The sequence below is a fragment of the Paroedura picta genome, chromosome 15, assembly GCF_049243985.1.
Source record: "Paroedura picta isolate Pp20150507F chromosome 15, Ppicta_v3.0, whole genome shotgun sequence".
NCBI lineage: Eukaryota > Metazoa > Chordata > Lepidosauria > Squamata > Gekkonidae > Paroedura > Paroedura picta.
Window position 1 is genome coordinate 19,314,196 of NC_135383.1, and position 17,264 is coordinate 19,331,459.

A 17,264-nucleotide genomic window follows, 5' to 3' on the forward strand; every position below is an offset into this window, starting at 1 on the left:
CCCCTTAAAACATTAAAACCAGTACAGTAAAAAATACCAATCAATAGTTTCAAGATGGCAGTAGAATCCTAACAGGCCCAAGGGCCCAACTTGCAGTGTGCATTGAGGGGGACTCTTGTGGTCACAGATAGCAACTTCCACACCTGTGCCTCCACCTGCGTTTTGGGAGGCCCGGTGGCCTGGCACCACATTCCGGGGCTCTAAGTCTGAACAGTCTGGGACACCAGGGGATGCCAGCCGCCAGGCGATGATAGCTCCTGGAATCACAGCTCCTCTCCAGGCTGCAGAGATCAGTTTCCCTGGAGAAAAGGGGTGCTTTGGAGGATGGATGCCATAGCAGTAGACTCTACTTAGGTGTCGTTGTCCCCACTCCAAGTCCCGCCCACTCCTGGCTCCACCCCCAAAGTCTGCAGGTATTTCCCAATCCAGAGCTGGCAAGCCTGGTTACACACCCTCATCCTGACCTTCTACCTGCCATGAGGCGGCATTCCTCCCACACATCCAACCCCCAGAGCAGCCTTTCTGAACTTTTTTACCATTGAGAAACTCCAGAAACATGTTTCAGGCTTGGAGAAACCCCAGAAGTGGCGCAATCGTGCAGAATGTGGTTAGGAAGCAGAGCTCTGTACATGCTCACCCGGGGGCCCTGCCCTTCCCAGCCCCTCCAGGCCCATCACTGGCCATTTTGGGCAGAGTGGGTGAGCTGACATGACCGTATGTGGTGATATCACCGGATACATTTAAAATATATTTTATAATCGACTCCCACCCATTCTGGCACCTGTCAGGAAACCAAAGTGTTTCTCACAAAACCCTGGTTGAGAGTGCCTGGCCCGGAAAGCCCCAGCTGAGCACGAGCAGAGAAATGTTAGGAAGCCGCATCTTGCCCGGACAATCCCTCCCAGCCCCGGGAGACGTTGTACGTTAATTGGATGAGCTGTTTCGCTCTGCCTCGGGGACCGTGCCCCATTGCTGTTTGGAGAATGGCCATTCTGGAAGCTGCATTCATCGCTTCCCCCCTTGAAGGCGGGCTCCAAGGGCTCATGCTGGGCCTGAATGCCAGATTGTTTGTCTCCCCCTGCGGTGCGGGGCCAGCCCCCCCCCCCTTTGAGGCATAGTAGGTCTCCTTGGTCTAGGACAGATGCGGGGCAAGCATGCGTAGAATCTGCCCCCCCACCCAGAGTAATCAGATCTTTGTTCTCCGCTTGATCTGCTGCTTGATTCCAGATCTTTTATGAAGCTCCGTGTCTGCTGAGCTCTTCAAAAGGGGCTTCCTTCTCGCCGTGGGGACGGTTGCCCAGAATTCCCTTCTTGTGCCAGCTCTTCTTTGACATCCTCATCCAAACCACTGCTTTGCCCACCAAGGGGAATCCGCTCATGTCCGAGAAGAACCGGAGAAACAGGAAGAGCTCCAGGCCAGATTCCCGCAGTGCATCATAAGACGGGGAGGGCTGCCCTCAGTCTAATCTACCTAACAGGGCTGCCCTGCGGATTGGCGGCCCAGATGGATCCGTACGACAGCCCTGTCAGGTAGGCTAGACTGAGAGCAGATGTCCCCACATCCTGTTGAAGCACGGGGGTTTGGACTCCGGTCTCCCTCATTTAAATGCAGTGCCTTCAGAGCCAGAGGGGTGTCATGGTCAGCAGTGGCAGCCTCTAATCCAGAACACTGGATTTGATTCCCCACTCCTCCTCCACATGACCTTGTGTCACAGTTCTCCCAGAGCTCTCTCAGCCCTACTGATTTCACAGGGTGCCTATTGTGGGGAGAGGAAGGGGAGGCGATTTTCAGCCGCTTTGAGACTCCTTTGTGTAATAAAAAGCAGGCTACAAAAACCAGCTTCCCTTCTCTTCATTTTATTTATTGTCCCACTTGAGTGATGCAAACCCTTTTGAGATCCCTTGCTGCATACAGTCATCCTGAAAAACTACTGGTAGTCCTGGAAGGTAGGCCAAATGTTATGATGCCCGTGTTGTGTTCTGGGGGGTTTCTGGCTAAGAGAGAAAGAGAGCAGCTTGCCTAAGAACTCTCTGTGAGTTTGTAGCCAAGGCAAGATTAGAATAAGGGGCCAGTACATGACTTCTAAAAGAGCCTCTTGTGGCGCAGAGTGGTAAGGCAGCAGACACGCAGTCTGAAAGCTCTGCCCATGAGGCTGGGAGTTCGATCCCAGCAGCCGGCTCAAGGTTGACTCAGCCTTCCATCCTTCCGGGGTCGGTAAAATGAGTACCCAGCTTGCTGGGGGGTAAACGGTAATGACTGGGGAAGGCACTGGCAAACCACCCCGCATTGAGTCTGCCATGAAAACGCTGGAGGGCGTCACCCCAAGGATCAGACATGACTCGGTGCTTGCACAGGGGATACCTTTACCTTTACATGACTTCTGCTTTTGTGGCCAAGGATTCATGGTGCATAGTTTGGGGCAGGTGGAAATGTGAGATCAGCCATAACTTATCATAGCACTGAATGAAGTTTGTGTCTGCTCCAGCAGGCTCTGCTGGTTTTCTGAGGCCCTAACTAAGAAGGCTGTCGAATTTGGCAAGCCCTCTTCCCCCAAATAGCCCCCTTCAATTCTCACTTCAATTCTCACAATTCTCAAAAATCCATGCATTTTAATTCATTCTTTTTGAACAGCTACTGCTCTTCCATGCTGTATCTTGCCCATCTATCTGGCATGGTCTTTAGCATCATTTTTACACCAAATGGTGCTGAATGAAATGGGCAAGGCGAAATCACCCACAGCAGTAACATTTGGAAAATGACAAAGAGGCCTTCCGCACATCCCTTGCTCAGCCAGGAGGACATGGGACCCTTGGCTGATTAGCATGGACAGGAATGGAATGGGGACATCTCTTCTGCCCTAGCGGTGTTCTCCCTAGGGCAGGGGTAGTCAACCTGTGGTCCTCCAGATGTCCATGGACTACAATTCCCATGAGCCCCTGCCAGCAGATGCTGGCAGGGGCTCATGGGAATAGTAGTCCATGGACATCTGGAGGACCACAGGTTGACTACCCCTGCCCTAGGTGATCCAGGCAAGCCCTCCCCCCACACACACACACACAAACACACACCCCCGGAAGGAGAGGGTCCCTTCTCTTAGCTCCATGGATTACCTCTCTTATTTACGAGAGGCCCGATCTCCCAAGAAGCTTTTGGCTTTTTGTGGAAAGCCAATCTTCACATCTGTTTGCTTCCTTTTCTCCCAGCGATATTTGGCGCCTGCCCTGCCGTTTCAGATCTGGAAAAGGGAAACATTTTACGGACAGATTGTTTTCACTGCCCGGAGGAAACGGCTGTCATCTTGGAACAAGGGGGACTCTGCCATGTGCGCCAGAATTCCCGTTTCTGCATTGATGTGCGTTCACAGCACCTCGGGTCGAGGGCCGCAAAGCTATACCGTGGGATAAAAATTTGGCCTGCTTCCCTTGGCTGTTTTCCGCCAATAGTTTTATATTTTCTTGACTCCTTCCGTCATGGGTCTGATTTCTGATTCCCCCTCCCCTCCAATTGACTCTTGGATTACAGTTAATCTTGAATCATGAACAGGAGCCGATGGCGTTAGGTAAACATTTCTCCGTAACAGGATATGTCTCGGTGTTTGAAGAAATAGACATATACACACACATATATTTTGGAAAGTCCAGATCAGCTTAAATGGCATAGAAGCTGAGGTTTAGATCTGATTTTGTCCAGAGATGGGAAACAGAATTCTCCCCCTGCGCTTGGCTTGCTGCCTGCCCCAGGCTGGTTTGCATCTTCTGTCCAGAGTCCCAACTGGAGAGAAAAGGCACAGGACATAGGGATGCCAAAACCAGGAGGGACAGAAATCCCAAAGATTCCTGACCAGGGGCTGAATAAAGTACAATAAAGGGGAATGGTAAACCAATAGTAAACCCTTCCCTTTCCCTTCTTAGTGGGTGTGGAATTGGGTTAGCTATATTGAATTTTGCCGCCATTCTTATCTTAACTTTTGTATTAATTGTATTATGTTTTATTGTGCTTTTATTGTTTTAGGGGATTGGTTTTTATGTGACCCGCCTCGAGCCTCTGGGGGGAGGCGGTATATAAATTAAACAACAACAACAACAACAACAACAACAACAATAATAATAATAATAATAATAATAATAATAATAATAAAGAAAAAAGACGATTCTCGTCTGTTTTTCTTTTTTCTAATTTATCTGAAGTCTTCACCATCCGCAGAGGACCCTGTGCTTCTACTTAGGATTTTGGCATTCTGAAAGCACGTCCTCCTTGGGAACAGGATTTTGGGAAAGTGCAACTCGTGGTTTGCAGGTATTTCCCACGGTACCACCTTTGAGACATTGGGGTTTGGAATTCACTCCAGGGTCTGTTAGATTTCTTGTGATATGTTTGCCGAGGATGCTGAAGACTACAGATAAACTAGAAGAAGACGACAAAACAGTCAAGAATCACCTTTTTTCACTCGTTTTCTATTTACATTTATTGTCCTTTATCCAGCCCTTTCTCAGGAGTCTTTGTGATTTCTGTATTTATACTGAACAATCAGATTGATTGTTTCTGTAGCCTCTGGGAGGGACCTGGAGATCCCCGCGAATTACAGCTCATCAGACTACAGAATTCAGCTCCTCTGGAGAGAATGGAAGCTTGGGAGGGTGGGCTTTGTGGCTTTGTAGTCCACTGAGGCCTCTGCCCTCCCCAGGCTCCCTCCCCAAATCTCCAGGAATTTCCCAATTTGAGATTGGCCAGTGGCCAGTAGGGGCGTGGCAAGCCTTGTGAGATACCGATCCACGCACCACTTTTGCTGCTTCCTGAAGAATCTAGCCCAGGGGTAGTCAAACTGCGGCCCTCCAGATGTCCATGGACTACAATTCCCAGGAGCCCCTGCCAGCGAATGCCCCTGCCAGCGAATGCTGGCAGGGGCTCGTGGGAATTGTAGTCCATGGACATCTGGAGGGCCGCAGTTTGACTACCCCTGATCTAGCCAGATCTATTCTATTCTGGCGGCTCATCAGCTGTTGCCACAGGTGAACACACCTGCCCCAGACCCAGCTTTAAGCACCTGGGCCGGCTGTGGTCACATTCCTCTTGGCTCTGGAACAATATTATGTAAAGGCAAGCTTGTTTAGCGGGAATGGCAGCCATCTCTTGCTTTCCAAGCAGGGAAATAAAGCCCCCCCTGTCCCGTCGAGACCTGTGGAGTGTGTGTGTGTGTGTGGGGGGGTGGTGGTGGATGGGCCGAGGACCCAGCATGCCTTTCCCTGCACCCCAATCATTCCCTGCCTCTCCCCCTCCCCACTTCTGCCTTGCTGTGGCTTCGATTATTTATTCAGTAGAGCCGAGCTCCAGAGGCGGACCCAAGGCGAGCCCTCCCCCACTTGTCTTTCGTAGCCTGGGGAGGGGATAGCTGCCTCCCTGGGTGACGGATGGCGGAGGGCTCTGCGGGGAGCGGCTTTCTCAGCAGACAGCACCAGCCTAGCCGGGGAGGGGCCCAGCGGTGCATCAGGAGGAGTCAGGGAAGGGGAAGATGAATGCAGGAAAAGAGGCCCAGGCACTGGGAAGGGGTCTTGGCAAATGGCCCCTGGGGGGCTATTACTAGGACACCCCATCATGGCCCAGTGGGAGGAATTGCAAGCCCTGGTAATTGCCCCCCCCCCGAGAGGGGCTTGTTGGCCTTACACGTCCTCCCCTCCTCTCTTTGCAAACCTCGTGTCTGGGAGGGAAAGCATCCTGCATTTGCCGCCGTCACCATTAAATGCACTTCCCGGGTTTATCCTGTGATTCTCACAACAGCCCTGTGGGGTAGGCCAGTGTCGTGTAATGGGGCACAGAGGGTGGGAGAGGAAGAGGAAGGTTTCGTTAAGGCCAACCTGTGTGTTTGTGAAAAGGGGCGAGGTTCGAACTGGCAGCTGCCGTGCCACGCATGGCCAAATCCACTTCCCGGGCACATCTTCGCGATCAGAAGGTTGGAAGAAGAAGTCATCAGAGTGGCCTCGGTCAGGAAGCCGCGTTTTCTGCCCAAAAGCACATTCTTCCGCTTTTCCCCTTGCATTCTCTTGTGACCTGCACCCAGGTCTTGCGTATGGCTGTCAGCCACCTTCGAATCCGTGCTGGAGATCTCCCACCCCAGGCTCCAGAGGGGTGTCGGTGAGGGAGGTGGGAGACCCCTCTGTTGCCCCCAGGCCTTCCCCCTCCATTTTCCATTGAGCTCCAGCACCATTTAAGAAGAAGAAGAAGAAGAGTTGATTCTTATATGCCGCTTTTCCCTACCCGAAGGAGGCTCAAAGCGGCTTACAGTTGCCTTCCCATTCCTCTCCCCACAACAGACACCTTGTGGGGTGGGTGAGGCTGAGAGAGCCCCGATATCACTGCTTGGTCAGAACAGTTTTATCAGTGCCGTGGCGAGCCCAAGGTCACCCAGCTGGCTGCATGTGGGGGAGTGCAGAATCGAACCCGGCATGCCAGATTAGAAGTCCGCACTCCTAACCACTACACCAAACTGGCAGGGGTAGTCAATGCAGGGGTAGTCAAACTGCGGCCCTCCAGATGTCCATGGACTACAATTCCCAGGAGCCCCTGCCAGCATTCGCTGGCAGGGGCTCCTGGGAATTGTAGTCCATGGACATCTGGAGGGCCGCAGTTTGACTACCCCTGATTTAATGGAATAAAGGGGTCCTCGGAGCAACCGGAAGACATTGTGGATTGGGGAGGTGCGTTCCCTTCCCAGGGCCCTGCCACTTTGTCCGCCGTTAATCGCTTTTGCATCTGAGGCCTGGCTGCCGGCTTGGGAGTCATGGGGGAGGTCAGCCAGGAGCCGAGGAGCTGGACCAGAGCCAGGGAGTTGGGCTGGTGGGGTAAATTAATCTCATTAATAATCTCACGGATGCTGCTGTTTGAAACGAGAGAGGGGTACAGACGAGGCCCCCTCCCTGCCCTCTCCGGGGATTCCAGGAGGACTGCTCTGGGGTGGGCTGGGAGAACAAACAGCCATCCCTCCCCCAAGCCAGCCTAGCGGTGATTTCGGAAAAACTGACAGTCTCTTTTTGCAGCTTCCGAAATGAGCTGCTTTGGATCCGCTTGTCTTGCCGGTCCCTTTCAGGTGGTTCCAGACTAGGACAGCTCCCCCATGAGCACCGGGGCTGCCCTTAAGCAGGGGGCACTATTTGGTGCATTAAGAATCACCCCACTGAATGAAGCTTTGGCTGGCGAACCGAGTCCCCACGGGCATCTGGCCAATTTGGGCCTGCTTTAAAAGGGGACCGTACAAAAGAGGGCTGGCTGAATGGAATGATCCAAGCCGAAAAAATTCAACCGGTTGGCTGGTACAAAACGGTAATCGTTATGGTAATTTGTTTTGTAGATGTTGCTTTCATATCTGTATGATGCAAACATAAAGCAAAACAGGTTCTGGATAACACAGGTTTTTTTCCCCCAAATGGCCCATTTTCAAGGTTGTTCTCTTCCTCAGTGGTTTGTTTTATACCCTCAGGCTCAACCTTTCCTGGAGGTTTCTGCTGGGACTATTCATAGGATACAACAAACCACTGAGGAAGAGAACAACCATGAAAACGGGCGATTGGAAAAAAAAAATTGTGGTTGAATTTTTTTCAGTTTAAAAGGGGACTGGGCAATCATGGGGGGCGAGGGATCTTAGCAGCGTCCATGATAACTATATGGAACCTCCTGAGTCAAAGGCAGTCTATCTCAGATTGCTAGAGATGGTAGGCTTCATGCTGTGTGCATGGCTGGCCACTATAGGAAATGGGGTAGGTCAGTTTTGGGGGTCTGATTGCTGGTTTTGTTTTTGCTTTGGGTGTGAGGCTTCGCCAAGGAATTGTTCTGGGGGATCTTTTTCTCACCCCTTTCCATGCCTTCCCCTTTAATAAGCCCCTGCCAGCATGGTAATTGCAGTCCACGGACATCTGGAGAACCACCCTTGATCTAGATCAGGGGTAGTCAAACTGTGGCCTTCCAGATGTCCGTGGACTACAATTCCCATGAGCCCCTGCCAGCAAGGCCCCTTTTTGCCATGTTCCATCGTAATGAAAGTGACTCGTTTCCCTCCATGGATTAGAGCGGGGTCCCCAACATTTTCAAGCCTGCGGACACCTATGGAATTCTGACGGCGTGGTGGCTGCCACAACAAAATGGCTGCTGCATGAGGCGGAGCCAACACAAAATGGCTGCCGGTGCCCGAGCAATCTTTTAAAAAATCCGCACAGCCCATCAGAAACCACTGGGCCACTGGATCCTGACTTCCCTCCGCCTGCTCTCTTCCCGTACAGATTCCGATGACGACGGAGAGTCTGAAGCAGCCAAGCAGCTTATTCAGCCCATTGCCGAGAAAATAATTGCCAAATACAGAGCCAAAGACGAGGAGGCCCCGCTACTGTTCTTCGTGGCCGGAGAGGTAGGGCAAAGGGGGTGGGGTGTTTCGGCGCACTCTCCAGCGATGAATGAACTGTTGGATGTGGGCAGGGGAGTTGCTAAAGATTTAAACTGGTGTGGTGGACTATTCTTTGCTGAGCAATGGGCATTTTGAGGTCCTGCAGACGTGGAACTGCCTGCAGGGCCGGTTTATCCACGTAGCATGTGCTACATGGACTCCAGGGAATGGCAGAGGACAGGAAGGCCTGGAGGATCATTGTCCATGGGGTCTCAATGGGTCAGACACAACTTCGCACATAACAACAACAATAACAACAACATGTGCTACAGGCCCCACACGGTGCCTTCTTCCCCATGGATCAGGGCCTCTCCCTCTTTTCCCTCTTTAAGGACACTTGGAGTGACACCCTTTCCACTGTGGGAGCCCTTTCCACTCTCAGTCTGGTTGCTCCATCAGAATTGTGCTCCGCATGGGCCCTGCAAATCCTTCAAGCACTCCTGGCTGAATTCTCAGGACCTGCTTGGCAAACAGCAGTTCCCAGAATGCCTGTGGGAAAAGGGGAAGCAGACCAGAACCAGCAAGTCCCCAGATTTCAAGTACAGGCCCTGCCCCAGACAGGGACTCCCTGGCAGGCTTGAATCCTGCTGGTTTCAGTGGATGAGCATCCCAACCCCTCCAGCAGGCTGGGCCTTCAGAACCTGGAGATTTGCCACCTTTATTTATTTATAGTTCCATTTGTTTGCTGCCCTCTCTCCAAGGACTTGGGGAGGCTCGCAGCAGTATAGGTTTCACATAAGTAGAATAAAATATACATTTAGGAATTTAAATTGATTTAATAGATTTCAAAACATTAAAACCAGAAATTAAGTACTGAGCCGCTCAGTTCTCTCTATCTTGTGGGGGGGGAGCAGAAGGAGAGGAGCTGAAGGAGTCTCAAAGCGGCTTCCAACCGCATTCCCTTTCCTCTCCCCACAGCAGACACTCTGTGAGGGAGGTGACGCTGAGAGAGCTCTGACAGAACTGCTCAGTCTGAACAGCTCTATCAGGGCTGTGACGAGCCCAAGGTCACTCAGGAGCGGGGAATGAAACCCAGGTCGCCAGATGAGAAGCTGCCACTCTTAAGCACTACACCACGCTGGCTGCGAAGGCAGGGGGAGGGTCACAAGACCCCTTGAAATGGAGTTTCAGGGTATAACATTTCCTTTTTACTACCATTTTTCCTGCCCATTTGTAGCATGAGGGCTGTTCTTACAGATGCAGTTTTGGGGTCCAGAATTAGTCGCAGTGTTTTTGGTGCTTCTTTTATGTCCTTTGGATGCCTTGCTTGATGAATGGCTGTTTTGATTTTTAATGGCTTTATTGTCTTTTCTTTATTACCGGAGTCACCTCTGATCAGATTTCTGGAAAGGCCGAGTCTGAATTTCCCCCCAAAACAGTTTCAAATTGCCCCAATGAAATTTCCCTTGGAACAGATCCCGATGGGGTAGCCCGGCTTCCTGTCCCGAACGCAGCCAGCAGCTGCTTTTGGGAAGGGGAATTTCCAAACCTTCCTGTGTGTCAGTGCAGTAACTCTGGAACAGCTGCTCTTTTGGCCATGCGGAGCGCCACGGATGTCAAAAGGCAAAAGAGCACTGTGTTCAAGAGCAGTCTACCTTTGACCAGCCGATGATGGGGAGAGGAGAGCCACTGCCTTCTTCCCTCCAAGACAGCTTCCTCAGAGGGTTGGCACCCTGGTGGGTCCTTTGTCCTGATCAAGCCAAACTCCAGTGGCACCTTAAAAGGCGTAGAGAAAAACTGCCCTAAACAAACTTGCACCCAGTCCTTTTCTTAATTTCACTTGTAGTGACAAACAAAAGGAGCATTTCTGCCCCCAAACTGCTTTAGTACTTACTGGTTCATACTGAGTCGTCTATATTGTGGTGAGTGCTTTATATATTGTAAGATAAGATGATATTACGAATACATTTTTAGAGTTGCTACCTATAAGCCTTCTGTTACTAATGAAATATTGTAAAAAACATTTTTTGCTAAGCCCACAACTGATGAAGAGTATTTGGCAGAAACGCTCGCTTTGTGTGTCATTACAAGCAAAGTGAAATTAAGGGAAAGACAGCAGGGTTGTTTACTGCATCTAAAATTGTTTCTGGCACCGTTTCCGCCCCCCCCCCCCCCCGCCCTCATGTTGATCATTTCCCACAGTGTCTTCCTCATGGTGATTGTAACCCTAAAAAGCTCAAAATTTATTCCGGACGGTGCTTTTGTGAGTTATATATTAATATATCATATTGAAATCAATGTAAAAAGGTAAAGGTATCCCCTGTGCAAGCACCAGGTCATGTCTGACCCTTGGGGTGACGCCCTCCAGAGTTTTCACGGCAGACTCAATACAGGGTGGTTTGCCAGTGCCTTCCCCAGTCATTACCGTTTACCCCCCAGCAAGCTGGGTACTCATTTTACTGACCTCGGAAGGATGGAAGGCTGAGTCGACCTTGAGCCGGCTGCTGGGATTGAACTCCCAGCCTCATGCTTCAGACAGCATTTCTGCAGCCTTACCACCCTGCTCCACAGTTAGCCCTTAAAAGTCCCACTGGACTTGGGCTCTGTTTTACTACAACAGATTAAAACAGGTGTGTGTGTGTGGTTCTGTCAGGTTGCAGCTGACTTAGGGCTGCCCTCTCACAGGGTTTATGGGGCAAGAGACAGAGAATGAAGATCGCTAGCTATGTCAGACTGTCCATGATAATTGAGAAAAGCCAGAATCCAGGAGCCCGTGGAAGGCTAACCATTCGGGGCAGGGGAGACGCTTTCCGAGTCCCAGCTCACTAAATCCGATACAGCCAGACAACGGCAGGGGACGCCCCGAGGTGCTTTTGCCATTGCCTGCCTCTGCCCCACGACCCTACAGTCCCCCGAAGGTCTCCCACCCAGCTGCTAACCAGGGGCAACCCTGCAGTAGCTTCTGAGAGCTTCTGGGAGCAGGGTAGCCACTGAGGTCAGGTAGACCGAGGGTAGTCAACCTGCGGCCCTCCAGATGTTCATGGACTACAATTCCCATGAGCCCCTGCCAGCAAATGCTGGCAGGGGCTCATGGGAATTGCAGTCCATGAACATCTGGAGGGCCGCAGGTTGACTACCCCTGACCCCTCCACTATCCCCTCTGGCCTGAGCCAGCATAGGCAGCTCTCATTTGAGAAACCACCCCCACAGGTTATGGGGCCGAGTTTCTACGTTGTACGGCTGCTCCTGGCGCTTAGAATCCCACAGTCCTTCCTGCGCTGCCACAATGGACCCGTGGAAACACTGCTTTTCCCAGGCCTTTGTTAACAGCCTCTCGCTGTCCGGCCCACGACACATTTCCCGCCCCCTCCCCGTCTCCCCCTCCACATATTTCAGGTCTCGGCCATCATCCCCCCCCCCCCCTCACCTCGGCATTTCTGAATGTCCTTCTTGTTGCAAGGCAGAGCTTCTAGACCAAGAGGGGTCCTCTTGCACCCCTTCCCCCTCCCCGATAGCCCTGGAAATATCTCGCCCCCCCCCTCTTCTGGCCGGCCCGCCTTGCTCCGATGAGGACACTGCCCCTCATTCATTCAGGGCGCCATCTGCTTGCCACCTCCCTGACAGCTGCCTGAATGACCCATTCATCACCTCCTCTATAGCGTCGGACGCCCCTGAGCACGCTAACCCTGGAAAGGGAGGGATTGCGGCATGCGCAGGGAACGCCCCCTTGACTGCGGGCACTGCGGTTTCTGTGGCAGGCAGGGCGGGGTTTCCGGACTCCATCTTTTCAGCTCGATTTGAAAGCATCGGCCTCCGACCCAAGGGGCCGGACTGAAGGCAGCTCCCACCTGTTGGCTGTCAATAAAGGGCACCCAAAGCCACCCGGGAGCGGCCCCTGGCCTCCGGGGAGCTGACAACATCACACACACACACACACACACCCTCCTGCAGGGGAGGACTGAGCCCAGGAGACTAGAAGAGTGTCATGGAGTGTGTGTGTGTGTGTGTGTGTGGGATTGACAGGGCTGGGAAGCAAGTTGGGCAGGATTTTCACGCCAGCATTGGGTGTTCGCACGGCTTTGCCGCTTGCGTGTGGCGTGGCTTCATGGTCCATCTGCAGCGCACTGCTCCAACCTCGCTGCGCCATTGGCGTGGCCACGGCCCCTCTTCGCCCCGCCCCCCAGGAACAATGGCAGCCAGGCCTCCCATCTGAGCGTTTCAAGGCCGTTGGTGGGTCTCGTAGTGGAAAAATCTGACAGGGTGCCTCCCTGCCTCTTCATACGCTCTGCATTTTGAAATGCTCATTGCATCGTGCGCGGAGAAATAAGTGGCCACCATTTGACAGCAGGAGGGAGAGGCAGGCTGTGATGTCTGGTGGGGGGTGGGTGAGGGGAGCGGCAGCCCCACGGATAGTGTCTTTTCAGAATGGCAGCCTCCAAGGCAGTCGTTGTAGTGGATGGTTTAAGCAGAACTATCGCCTTTAGTGCGTGTGCGTTTACGTCCCACATGCATTTTTACAACAGCCCTGTAAGGAAGGCCGGTTTCAATGCCGTATTGCAAACCGATGGGAGGGGCGAGGGAGCAGAAAGCATTTAAATGGATGAAGTTTGAACATGAGACATGATGCTTTCAGCTCTGCTTCTGGTCACTTGGGCATTCCACTTGCATCACTGTGACCGCTGAGCATGTATTAATTTTGCTTCTGCCGCGACTAGGTTTTAGGCAAGGAGCTGTTTCTCTTCAGGTCACTTGGGGCTGTTGCCACAGCTTGGTCTCTGTTGCCCTGGCTGTGGGAGGTCAGCTTTTCCGGGCCTATCTTCCCCTTCATCTTGAGGACTAGAAACTTGGTTTTTTAAACTGGGAGGTGCTCAGCAGGACATTTAGTGTGGTGGACCGAGAACAGTGCCTCTTCCTTGGCTGTTCGGCGGAGGGAGCTGAAAGGCGTAGCAGAGCCAGCCGCGAACACCCAACCGGCCCGCCAGCTTCGGCAACCCAGGAGGGCTTTTCTGCCGAACGGGGAGAGAGCTTAACCTTTGGCCCAGCTACCCCGGTCTTTCAGCAGGAGGCGGGGTGGCCTCCCTCATCCCCATTGTCACGGCGGCTTGACTGACAGGCAGGCCTGGAAGGCAGGAGACACAAAGCAAGATTTTCAGCTGCTCCAGTTCCAGGGGGCCCTCAAGAACGGGGCGGGCCGAGATGGTTGGTTGACGGAGACTGTGAAAATGATACTTGGCAAAAAATTAGACCGGCTCCCGGGAAGGTCACTGACGAAGCAGAGCCCCCTCGACTGCTATATAGATGCTCTCCCCAACAGCAGCCATTTGCCGCTTGGACTTGGAGGGTGGAGATGCAGAGGCCAGCTCTCCCAGAATTTCTCCGACCTTTTGTCTGTTGCTACACCTTGGTGTAGAGCAGCAGCCTCCGGTCTGGAGAACTGGGTTTGATCCCCCACATGCAGCCAGCTGGTTGACGTTGGGCCACAGTTCTCTCAGAGCTCTCGGCCTAACCTACTTCACAGGGTGTGTTCTCACAGAGCGTTTCTCTGAGAGCTCTCTCGGCCCCACCTACCTGTTTTGGGGAAAGGAAGGAAAAGGTGCTTGTGAGCCGCCTTGGAACTCCTGCCGGTAGCAAAAAGAAGGGTGTAAGAAACCGGCTCTTCTTCTTCAGTGGATCCCCCAACTCCATGCTGTGTTTTGCAAAGAAAGGGCGTCCCATGTGCAGATAGGCCTCGGCCGTTCAGAGGTGGAAACTGGTGGGAATTTAAGGACTGCGAAAGCAAACTGCATTCCAGATAAGGTCACTTGCATCATGGAAAAAGGAGCCACCTTGTTCTGAATTTTTGGGTTCAGCTTCCCGGGGAGCAGAAGAGCTTTAAAGAGGGTTCATTGGATGAAGAGTAGCTGGCTTTTCTGTACCCCACTTTTCTCTATTGGAGTCTCAAAGCAGCTGACAATCGCCTACCCTTCTCCCCACAACGGACGCCCTGTGAGGTAGATGAGGCTGAGCTCTGAAAGAACTGGGACTGGCCCAAGGTCACCCAGCTGGCTGCATGCGGAGGAGGAGGAGGGGGGAATTGAATCCAGGTCTCCAGATCAGAGGCCGCCGTTCTTAACTGCAACACCACACTGGCTCTCGTGTTAAGTCTTAATCTGTTTCTAATGCTAGGAGTTGAAGATAGGGTTGGGCACTTGGGCGTCCGAAGTGGCCATACATGCCCGAAGCAGCCAGCACTGTGGCACTAGCTGCTTCGGGCATGATGGCCGCTTTGGACATCAAAAAACCCAACCCTAGTTGAAGATCTGGTGACCTATCAGTGCCGAATCTGAATGTTTCTTGCCAGGAAGGACGGCTTAAATCCTGGATAGGCTTACATTTAAGTCCCATAAGCTTCCCCCCCTCATAGCCTCAGAGGCGGTTTGGCTGGCCAGCCTCTCCAATGGTCATTTAGGGCAGGGGTAGTCAACCTGTGGCCCTCCAGATGTCCATGGACTACAATTCCCATGAGCCCCTGCCAGCATTTGCTGGCAGGGGCTCATGGGAATTGTAGTCCATGGACATCTGGAGGGCCACAGGTTGACTACCTCTGATTTAGGGCAAAGGCAGGTCCTCTTGGGTTTCATCCAATGATCCCTGCGGCCAGAAACTGTGTTTCTGAGAGTGTCCTACAGGGAAAGCCCTTGAGCTTGCCGTCATGGGTAATTGCAAGGGATGGGTTCAGGAGGTCCAAACTGATTCTGTGGTTCATGCCACGGACGGGGACGGCTTGAACCTGACCTGGGCCGTCGGGCAAACATCCGAACCTTCACCTTCGGGCAGAAACCGGGGCTGTCCAATTAGAGTTGCATTTTCTGCTAAGCCGGGAAATCGGATAGCCCAGCACAGCAAAAAACCTGTTAGGACTCATGCGTGTTCTGCCCAGTTATTTGAAGCCACAAGAACGGGAGCAAATAGGTCCCCGCTCTCTCTGTCTGCCGCAGAGAGGTTTGGAATTACAAGCGGGAGAAAGTTGGGTTTCCCCTTTATGTGCAGAGGTCCAATTTTTTCGATCAACGGCTCCAAGCCAGTTACAAAGACACGTAAAAACCCAGAACAACACTATAATCATTACATTATAATCCAGTAAGTTCATAAAATAATAGGGAATTTATTATTAGAGGGGTAGTTTAAGAGAAACGTTTGATCACTAAAATTCATGATGAGTTTGTTTGATTGAACTTGTGAGCTGCAGTACAGGGTTTAGCTACCTATTTAGAGACACGGGTGTTTCCCTTGGAGACGAGCATTTTGTTTTTTCTTTCCTCTGGGGCTCCAGAAAACAGGGGCAATGGTCTCATTGTGGCAGACCACATAGAGGGGGCACCTAAAGAAAACACGTCCAGGGGTTTCTCATTCCCTCGATCCCCATGTGCGGGCATGATTTCCTCAACCTCTTAATTGTCCTTTTTCCCAAACAAGAATCTCCCAAGTCCCTTGACTGTTCTTGTGTGTCTCAGGAGGGAGTCCTCCGATGCAATCCTCTCCTCTCCCCCAAAGGCAGGCATGCGTGAAGATGCACAGGAAGCTTTCTTGGAGGAATTTGAGTTCTCTCGGTGCCAGCGGGCCAAAAGGCAGCTAGAAGTCCGGCACCATCACGGGGCTCTCCAGGCCGGCTGGAAGGAGCTGGCGGAGGAGGGAACGAGCCATGGTTGTTTCAGGGCCTGGGGTTGCTCCAGGCCTTCCTCACACTGGCAAGCGGGAGGCTGAGTCAGCCTTTCGCCAGGCGGGTGCCCGAAACAACAGACGTCCTTTCCTGCGCCAGCTCTTTGATCCGAGAGGGAACGGACGAGCAGTTCCAAAAACGACAAGGCCCGCTGGTTTATTGTACATAAGGACATTGCGAGACGCTAATAATAACGATAATAATATTTTATTTGTAGCCCGCCCTTCCAAACGCTCAGGGTGGGTGACATCGTTAAAACGAACACACGGCATAAAAAGTTTAAAACAATCGACCTGCACAGTCAACCCCTCTAAACCAGGGGTAGTCAACCTGTGGTCCTCCAGATGTTCATGGATTACAATTCCCACGAGCCCCTGCCAGCAAACGCTGGCAGGGGCTCCTGGGAATTGTAGTCCATGAACATCTGGAGGACCACAGGTTGACTACCCCTGCTGTAAACCCCCAAGCAGGGGTTTTCTCTAGAAAGGAGCAGATCTTCTTATTCTTCCTCCTTCTCCTCCTCGCGGTGAGGCCAGCTGTTTGGCGGATGTTGTTGTGTGCCTCGACCATCAGCCCGATGAAACAGCTCCGTCTTGCAGGCCGTGTGCACGTGATGGGAGGTCTTTTAGGGCCCTGATCTCCCTCGGGCGTTCGTCCCACTAGGCTGGGGTTCACGTGCCCCCCTTTCCTATCGAGATGTGTCTCAGCCCGGATTTCACTGGTCCCTTCTCTCTCTCTCTCTCGCTCTCTCTCTCTCTCTCTCTCTCTCCCCCCCCCCCCCCCCCCCCGGCCTTTCAGGACAACATGACCGACTCCCTTCGGGATTACACCAACCTCCCAGAAGCAGCCCCGCTCCTGACCATTCTGGACATGTCTGCCCGGGCCAAATACGTCATGGACGTGGAGGAGATCACCCCCGACGTGGTGGAGGCCTTTGTGAATGACTTTCTACTGGACAAGCTGAAGCCCGAGCCCGTCTGAAGGGCGGGCGGGGGGCGACGCGAGGCAGGAGAGGGCCCACCCCACCCCGCTTGGACCCCCGCTTTTAAAAAAAGCAGGGTTCCCCCCCGCCCTGTGCCGAGCCTGGTGGCGGACTTCCTCGTGGTGCCTTGTTTTCCGCCTTCTCGATTGTTCTTCAAAGGTGCTGTTTCCAAGCAGGGGAGTGCTGGTCGGGGCGGAGGGGGCTGCTGCTTGGG

The 17,264-nt window shown here is 52.7% G+C and overlaps 1 protein-coding gene across 1 annotated transcript in view; it reads left to right on the forward strand.

Moving 5' to 3' along the window:
* NXN (nucleoredoxin) overlaps positions 1-17,264 on the forward strand; it is a 94,265-nt gene extending 77,001 nt beyond the window's left edge. The window contains exons 7-8 of the mRNA XM_077311144.1: positions 8,269-8,393; positions 16,867-17,264. Of these exons, the coding sequence (XP_077167259.1) occupies positions 8,269-8,393; positions 16,867-17,049 (308 nt within the window). The 3' untranslated portion in view covers positions 17,050-17,264. The remainder of the gene's footprint in view (positions 1-8,268; positions 8,394-16,866) is intronic.